The sequence below is a fragment of the Penaeus chinensis genome, chromosome 18, assembly GCF_019202785.1.
Source record: "Penaeus chinensis breed Huanghai No. 1 chromosome 18, ASM1920278v2, whole genome shotgun sequence".
Lineage (NCBI taxonomy): Eukaryota > Metazoa > Arthropoda > Malacostraca > Decapoda > Penaeidae > Penaeus > Penaeus chinensis.
Genome location: NC_061836.1, coordinates 26,392,033 through 26,402,032, shown reverse-complemented (window position 1 = coordinate 26,402,032; position 10,000 = coordinate 26,392,033). Strand labels below are relative to the sequence as shown.

Here is a 10,000-nt window from a genome sequence, read left to right as displayed (position 1 = left end):
ACTACAATCTGTCATTCTGTTCAGCTGACTTCACCTGGTTTACAAACTAAATAAATGCAAGGATTCTAATATAATTCTGATTGTGGAACACCTGTAAGGCATATCAACAAATAACATGTATAAAATCATCATACTCGTTCCTGCTACATTACTGCTATGATCTTTGAAAGAATATCAAAGAGCATTCAATAAAATTTATGAAGTAGCTTCTATTAAATCCTATAGAGCAAATAATCAGTATACAGAAAGAACCTACAATTAATTGAATGCAGTCCTTAAAAAATTCTTTCAACTCTGCATACCATATTTTCCTTTTAAAATCCTAGTATGATATATGCCATAAACAGTTATATGACACTCTAAGCATAAAATTACGTTTTTCATTATGCATAATTCAACAGGGGCTAGTTAATGGAACACTCTTAAAAGAGAGGAAAAAAAATAAAGAAAAAAAATAAAGAAAAAAATAAAGAAAAAAAATAAAGAAAATAAATAGATAAAAAAATCAATAAATATATAAAACAATCACATAAATATACATATTCTTAAATGAATATGAAAGGGGGGAAGGGGAACATGTTAGTTGGTGGGCAGTGCTAAGAGTACTTCAGAAGAGAAAAGAAAAGAAAAGGAAGAGAGAATGAGAGAGAGAGAGTAAGAGTGTTTGTGTGTATGTGTGTGTGTACAGAGGTAAAATTTACCAACCTATATAATGGTTACATAGAACCGTATAGTGAAAGCTCATGCACAGCAATGAAAATCCTATTTTTTTAAGTGAAAACAAGTTCCTTTTCTAAATTAACTAACTGCAAAAAAGAAAGAAAGAAAGAAAAGAAAGAGAGAAAGAAGGAAAGAAAGCAAAAACTTAATGCCGTATAAAATTGATTACACCTAAAAGAGATCATTCTCTTAAGCATTTACAATTTAAAGCAAGACTAACTGGTATTACCGGTAATGTTCCTTTGCATAATCTACTAGTGTATGTGCAACATACAGAATCCCATCTTGCGTAATCACTGTCTCATCTTTTCACAATTACAAGACACATTCTACTGCTATAATGATATACAAATAAGCATATGGAAACATTTATCTTAAAGGCTGTAATGGAAGGGAGACTTGCAAATCTCATGTTTCTTCTTCTTCATCTTCTTCTTCTTTTTCTTCTTAAAATGGAAAAAATAAAAAAGAAAAAGAAAGAAAAAAAAATATATATCATTAATTACCATACACCATAAGCAACAGTACACAGAAACTAAGATACCTGCATCTAAATACGAGATATCTTGCATTCTCCAGTAAACGGTATTACCAAAATGATAATCATCTGATTGTTGAAGAAGGTCACAATTTATTGCATTTGCTTTGGAGAATTCCTATCCTTTTATTATTTATTTCTGGAGAATAAATCAGAAGTTGGATTTACTTTGCAATCTCAAAAATGATTTTAAGGCAAGTCTATTCACATAGCGGTGACAAAATAATAAAAGACACTTGGAGCAAGAAGACATGTATGCTGAAGAGTTGACAATATTTCAATTCATCTTGTAAGGCCTTTTACATGCATAAAAAGAGAAAAGGATAGAAAATAACGAGGCAGATTTAGTAGGTTCAAGAGGAAAACATAGAGAGGACTTATAAGTGAGGAAGTTGCAGCTGAACCTCTTTTCTATTACCTTCAAATTTAATCCTATATAAAATAACAAAATGTCCATTATTGCCCTGCCTTTACCAACCGTTATTCTATTTCCCCTTTCTTCCCAATCCCTTGCACTAAAAATGTTCAAGTTGAATTGAAACTTTGTCTTATCTATGTGGCCACAAATTTATTGGGTTGCATTTTCAATATCTTCAGAAAGTAATGATCGTACTTACACATGCAAGTCATAGCATCACAGAAGCTTCTAACAGGTATAATAATTAACAACAACAACAACAATAATAATAAAAATAAAAATTATAATCTCACTAATAAAAGATTTTATATATCAAAGATAAGGTTATCAATAACCAAATGTCATAAAAATATATAAATAAAAATGACACAAAGCACAGTTATAATGAATCAAACACCTTTAAATAATTAATTCCTAAAATTGATCAAATACTAATAATCAGTAACTCATAGAGCTACAAAATTAGTTCAGCTTCAATAATACTGGTAAAGTAGATAACGAGGTTTGGTCACTATTTTCTTTGTAATTCATTATTATCAAATTAAATATTAGATACAAAACACTTTGTTACTAAGACTGATAATACCAGTAATTGAAAAGGAATAAAAAAGGTAATCAGTTTCTATTCACAGATAAATATATACCTGTCATAATATTTATCTAAACACTGCATTTTACCTGGAAATCAAAATTTAGTTTCTGAAGGTTTAAAAGAATATACCTTCTTAATATGTATACTTTTGCTCATTTCTTTTAATTACAAACACTTTTTTCCTAGCTATGCCTATTCACCAGTTCCTAAAGCTACAACAGACAAGTCACACATGAGCTACAGTGGTGTGAATTCTTCAGAATGTTTGATGGGATACAGATAACAAAACGAAAGTCTCTTATTCAACAACAATGGTAACAAGTTTATTGCACTGATGAGTAAAATCATTCATAAAAAGCATCAGCTTAAATTCCATTCTGTTCATCAAAGCAAGTTTCTCCATTTAACAACAGAATTCAGGCCACTGGGATCTATACATACATGCTCTTACACATGTGTAAAACCACAAAACAGCATAAGAAGACAACAAGAGAGAGGGAAGAGAGGAAGTAAAGACGATGTTGCCCAAAAGGTAGGTAAAAGCTAGTCACCAACACCTAAGCCTTGATGTATTACTGTATCAAGGAAGCCTGGTGTAAGCTCACTGTAAGATAAGAACAACATTATTAATGATATGATCAATGTTCTTAATTTGTCTACTCCATCATTCCATATAACCAATTAAGTCAATTATTAAAATGTTCTATACTGAAATGATGGATTCAGAATCATTTCTTTAACCCTATTGTAGAAGTGCCTCTTCCTAGCAATTATGTAGTTGTGAGGTAAAAGTGGCAAAGAAAAACAGAAGATGAGCGCTGGGTATTGAACAGTGGTTCTTAACCTGGCTTCGTATATTCCGAAGGGGGCACCAGCCCTGGGGAGGGGGGGGGGGTTACTTTCTCTAATTATCTTCGTTATTCTCTTAACAGCACGGTCACATTTTGGAAAGCTTAATTATTATGCGACTAATTCATTCTCATTAAAAAGACTATAATACTTATAATTTTCTTTAAAATCTAGGAGGGAATTTTATTTACAGATGCAAGGGAGGAGAGGAGGTAAGGACAAATTCCTAAAGGGGGATGTGGTAGTTAAAAGGTTAAGAACCACTGGTATAGAACAAAATGGTGCACTGGCAAAACTGTGTATGCAAATGAAAAAATCATTAGAGCAATATGCCAATTTGTTATTTTTCCAATAAACTATATATTCTTTGGTACCTAATACTCCTGCCAACAAATCTGTGATCTCTCCAATTCTATATGTGAGTTAGAGTCACCCCTTGTTTAAACATGGTCAAAACCAAGTATAAATGTGCAACATTTATGTTTAACCTATAAATCATCCTTATACAGATACATAAGCAAGTCCATCATGCAGCAGCATAGTCAAATGACATCATGTTATGCCATGCAAATAATGTTGCATGCCATTGAGAACTTATATGCCCTAAACCTGTCCCTTCTATCCCCTTTTCACATATATACTTCTATCTGCATTTCCATCTACTGCCTTTTCATCTGTAGTTCTATTAGCCATCCTTTGAATGCATGCAGAAACAAATAGCTTCCCCTTTCAAAATTTCAAATAAAACACTACTTATGTTATCAACCCATTGGATCCGGTTGTGTCAGGGCAATCACATGACCAAAAATCTGGGCATTAGGCTTACATGAGCGGCCACTCTGCCAGGTGGCGACTAGTAGGCCAGGCACATGTGAAATTGAGTGTGCGGTGACAAGATTCTATACCTCCTATTTGCAAGGTTATTTCCTCTTTTGGATGGTAATAAGCTGTTTTCTTTGCACAGACCCCACATCATCTCTCAAGGTAGTCTACAACGCAGTGCAAGAAAAATAAAAATAAGTAGCACTTTGTTATTTGTTATTTTAAATTTGTTTCGTAATATTTAATTTCTATAATACAACCTGCATCACCAGTCATGGCGGCAGCAATATGATGCTGAGCATGGAAATGGCATCCTCCATGGAACCAGCACTCTTCCAGTCATGGACATTACATTCCATACTTGTACATTGATGGGAATAATATAAATTGCCAAATGAGTATAATAAACCTTCCAAGAGGTTTGTACACTTGTGGCGAGTCTTTTCCGTCACCCCGGCCTTCAGCCGAAATGCTCACAACAGCAGGTTCGTGTCACCCAGCCTACAGTGAGATTTTCCCATGACAGCATGTTCATGTCACCCGCCCCTAGAGCCAGATTTTTTCATGATGTGATGGTCATGTCACCCAGATCCAAGGGGTTAAGATTTGGTGTTTTAACACAAAGTCTGAAGAAAGTGATTATCATTCAGTATATAATTTATCTAAGGTCTAGACATTATCAACATACTCCTGATGTAACTGTGGTATAATATTAGAATGTTAATCTACTGCTGCCAGGAAAATGTAATGTCCACTGTAGTATTGTTTTGTGAAATGTATTTACACAAAGATGGCTCCACAAGTGCAAAGCCACCAAAGAGTTAATTATCACACCTATGTCACCTCACCCGATTTACCCTTTCCTTGAGTTTTCAGGAAAAATGCCCCCCCCCCCCCCCATGCTATCAATATTTATGCTATAATTATCCTTGCTGATATTATCATCATTACCATGTTATTAACAATACTAATAGCAATACAGAATAGAGAAGAATATTTCCAAAAGTCAAGGAAAAGGATAAACAGGTGAGATGGTTAGAATTAGTAACAGACTCCCTGATGACTAAGCACCTGACAAACCATCAGTGTAAATAAAATTGAGAAACTAAACTCACAGTGAGCATGGCATATAAATGAAATTATTACATGCTTTCTAAAACTCACAACCATGTCAAGTAACTTATTTCCAACTTAAATTTTAAAAAGGAACCACTTTGTACTTGAAACTGAAATTAATGTGTAATTTCTTTGCAAAATTTACAACAAAAACAGCTACATAACAAATCATAATCATAATAATGAGGGTGACGATGAAAACAAAAGCATACTATAATAATGAACACATCCATCCCTTCTTTACCAAAATTTTGTTTATTGTACAAATGCGCACCAGCTGAGAAGACCCATGACATGTCAAATATTATTTTCTATCTTGTGATGGTGTAACTTACCTATCTAATTGTGTTTATCCCTCATTACAATATCCCAAGTTATATTGTAATATTCTTTAATCTCACATTAGAAATCTTGTTGGGTTTATGTGATCATCAGTATGATAGCAAATTACAGTGTGGATGTGGCTATGAAACATGAACCCCTCAGACTGCAGGAGAGGTAACAGTATGGTTGCATGGCAAAGCAATGATTCATTTACAATACTGAGAACAGGTCGGTAAAGAAAGGGTTGAGAGTGAAAATGATCATGAAAACAATAATGATGACTATACTATTTTAGGTATTACCACAGGTACGAACATTACATTCAAGGATAACAACAAAAAAAAACCCACACAAAAAAGGTGACAGTTGTAAGAAACACTAAAAACAATAACAACAAAATAACAACCAAAAAAACAATGACAACATCAATAATAATAATAACATTACTATAATAATAATAATAATAATATTGATGATGATGATGACATTAATAATAACAACTAAAATAATGATTAAAAAGAAAAAAAAAACTTACAAAACCAAACTTAGTAAACAGTTAAACAGCAAGTAGGAAAGAAGATAAATAAAATGCATAAGAACAGAAGAAAGAAGAATCTTTCACGGCTGATGCAATACTTGTCCTAACTACATTATCAGGTAAAGGAGAGTGAGAAAAAAGTAAAGAAAGACAGTGAAAAATAGCAAGTATAGTAATCATCAATTTGGAATATTTCACTACTAGAAGCCATTTTTCATCTTCCTCCTATTCTTACAAAGATATCAATAATATACATATATACATGGCAGTATGTATTCCATGTGCTTGCTCTTGTACTCTCCACCTCTCCTTTGTTTCTCTATCTCTCCCTCTTTTTGCCTGTATGTGTTTTCTGTCTCTGTCTCTCTCTCATACATGATGTACATATGCATTCATTTATGTGTGCATATGTATATGTATATGTATATATATATATATATATATATATATATTTTCTATATGCAAGTATATAAGAAGGTTTGGTTGCTATCTTTTAATATACATACATACATATATACATATATTTATACACCTACATATATAAACATACACACAAATGTATGTACATAAGTATACATATACATATATGTATACATATGTACGAATTTGTGTGAGTACACATACACACACATTTTACACGCGCTCACACACACGCACACATACACACACATTTTACACGCGCGAACGCACACGCACACGCACACATATATACATATGTATATTTGTATATGTATATATATATATTATATATATATATATGTATATGTATATATATTTTAAATATATATTTATATATATATATACACACACACACACACACACACACATATATATGTATGTATGTATGTATGTATATACACACACAAGCATTATACATACATATATATATACATATATATATATATATATATATATATATATATTTATATGTGTGTATGTATATATACATATACATATATACATACATACATGCATTATATATATGTATAAGTATATATATGTGTGTGTGTGTGTGTGTGTGTGTGTGTGTGTGTGTGTGTGTGTGTGTGTGTGTGTGTGTGTGTGTGTGTGTGTGTGTGTATGTGTGTGTGTGTGTATGTGTGTGTGTGTGTATGTGTGTGTGTTTGTATATATATGTATATATATGTATATATATGTATACATATATGTATATATATGTATATATATATGAATATATATGTATATATATGTATATATATGTATGTACATATTATATATCTGTATACATATATGTATATATATGTATGTATATATTACATATATGTATGTATATTATATATATATATATATATATATATATATATATATATATATATACATATATATATATATATATATATATATATATATATATATATATATATATATATGTCAATTTATATGAATTCCTATTGGGTTTGCAAAAATAAATTAATGACAAAATGAATGAGGAAAAAAAAAAAAAAAAAAAAAAAAAAACAACCATGCACACCTCTACAAGGTGTTCATGCAACATATTGGAGCAGCATTGCCAATATTGTTTCCCAAGGTTTAGTAATACAAGATTCCAAAACATGATAAAAAAAAGACTATGTGGGCAACAGACAAACTAAGGAAACACACAAGAATAAATATGTATATATAAAAAAAAGGAGAAAAATTGGGTATCCATAGGTTGTAGTTCTCAAATATTCAAATCCCACCAAATAGGATATATGTAGGGGTAACAACAGTGCTGGTATACATTCATTTTTTTTTTCTGTTTTTTACATCTTGAGACTAGTTTTACTATACAACAACAGCTATTTAACATATGACAAATATTAAGAATATCAAAAGTAGTACTTACAATCATATTGAGATTTTGTGACGTTTCTTTGTTTACACTACCTATCACTCCATCATTGTTTACTTGTCTTAGAAAAACAAAAGGGACGAAATCAGTTCAAGTTGTATTCAATGTTATCGTCATTATATATATTTAAAGAACATCATTGACATCAGTCCAATGAACATTAATTTTGGAGTCCCAAAAGAAAATGATGAACCAATTTCAGCAGTAATGGACAATATTTAAATACACGAAAATTATATCTGAAGAAGCATTCAATGAATAAACCATATGATTTCTATTCTTTGAATATAATAATCATCATGCATACCTCTCTACAAAAAACTTTTGTATAGAAAAGATTGCACTTTTAACAAAATTGTAAAAAAATATTCTGAGAAGTTTGACCTCGGGGAGAGGGTCTAGCACACTACCTTTGAGTAATTTTATCCTTATCATACTTTCTGCCCCCCCATGATAAAAAAAAAAAAACTTTTCTTCATAAAAACAACTTTGTTGCTTTTATGTGAAAGCAGTTTGTGTTGCTTAATGTTAACTGATCTAGTGATGCAAGACTAGCTTTACCGAAAGTTGGTGATAAGAGATTCCTCATTTCAGTAGAAACTTTTTGCCAGCTAAAAAACAATCAAACCATTATAGGAAGCTTCACACACTATTTACCCAGATCATCTGGTAACACTACTCGGAAGCAATGATAGTAAAACCATTGCCTCTCCTGATGCAATTTATGCAACCCACGACCCCTCACTACTACAGTGCATAAAAAAGCAAATAAAATTAAAATAAATATAAATAGTAATCATACACAAAGCAAAGCATATAAAAATTACATTGACAGGCCTATATACATCAAAGACTTGCAGTACTCACCATTTCAGTTTCTTGGAAGTTGAGGTTGTCTGTGGATTCCTGGGTGGTGTTAAGACTGCGTACTGGAGTAGTGGGACACCCTGCAAAGTTCCCAGACCATCAGTTCGGCATTAGGTAATAATGGAGTTCTCATGGCTAACTGATATATGTGCACACTAACTTTACAGCATTACTGATAAATACTAATTATAAAACTTCTAGTGGATTATCATATATTCAGATCCACATTTGTTGATATCAGGAGTCTTGTGTAATGCAAAGATGACTTTTACAGTAAGTGCCAATTTAGTATTCAAATAAAGAAGGGAAAATATATACTGAATATATAAAAAATACTAAAATGAAGGATAATAATGATAATGCTTAAATAATCAGCAAGGAGTAGGTTATATTCATATCTGCTTTATGGATTGCTGTTGCTTCTTATTAAAAGTAATTTCCCTTAAAAAAAAAGAGAGAAAAAAAGAGCAAGTATAAGCAAATGGCTGTATAGCAGTACTCAAGAAACAGAAACCTATACCCAAATAAAGCTATGAAAATATTAATTATGACTTCAAAACAATATGAAACTAAGGAGAGCATTTGGTGTAAAATTAACCAAATACAAGTTTAAAGCAAAGTTCCATAAATGCTGCATATTCAAAGAATTTTTTGAATACTTCAAGCATGTCCTTTCACATAGGATAGCAAATGATTAACATCAAAGCAGTCCCACCTTTAACTGAGTACCAAATAATATGAGTTCAGTGAATGGAATTTTTAATCCACTACCATTACTCCATGTCACCAAATAAAGTATATGTCACACTCATAACTTGTAAATTTTGTGGAAGTGTATGTTTTAATAAGAAAACTGTAAAGACTTATATTTGATAAACATGTATATTGCCTCCATCAGCAATTATGTCTACCATAAATATCCAGCTTAACCATCCAATGTAGTTCCGTTTTGTTAATTCTGCTTACATACAGATGGCTAGGCCTACCTGACCTCAACTGTTTATGCCATTCCTGGAATTTCTGGGAAAAAAAAAAGAGGGGAAAAAAAAAAAAGGAAAAAGAAAGAGAAAAGAAAAGAAAAGAAAAGAAGAAGAAGAAGAAATATATACACATATCTAAAACTGTCATTACCTTTTTTAATGTTATCATCACAGGGACACTGTCATGATCGCAATGTTATTTACACTACCAAACTAAAAATACATGTATATTCCCCCATGAAACAGGTGAGATCAGGAAGGCATAGTATCAGACTCCTTGGTGCCTAAACACACTTGTAGAGCCACGCTATTCCAGGATCAAAGGCTTATTAAGACGATCTTGGTTTATACTTGACTTGATAATAGCTGGATCTTATTCTC

General features: G+C 31.6%; 1 protein-coding gene across 15 annotated transcripts in view; it reads right to left on the bottom strand.

The window, feature by feature from the left end:
* The window catches only part of LOC125034781 (phosphatidylinositol 4-phosphate 5-kinase type-1 alpha-like), a 114,604-nt gene that overhangs the window by 21,233 nt on the left and 83,371 nt on the right, over positions 1 to 10,000 (bottom strand). For 8 of the 15 annotated variants that reach the window (XM_047626739.1, XM_047626737.1, XM_047626734.1 and 5 more), the window contains one exon: positions 8,640 to 8,719. In XM_047626739.1, the coding sequence (XP_047482695.1) occupies positions 8,640 to 8,719 (80 nt within the window). Of the gene's footprint in view, positions 2,873 to 7,659; positions 7,834 to 8,639; positions 8,720 to 10,000 lie in introns of those variants that run through there. The other 7 variants (XM_047626740.1, XM_047626748.1, XM_047626735.1 and 4 more) reach the window with 5 other exon arrangements.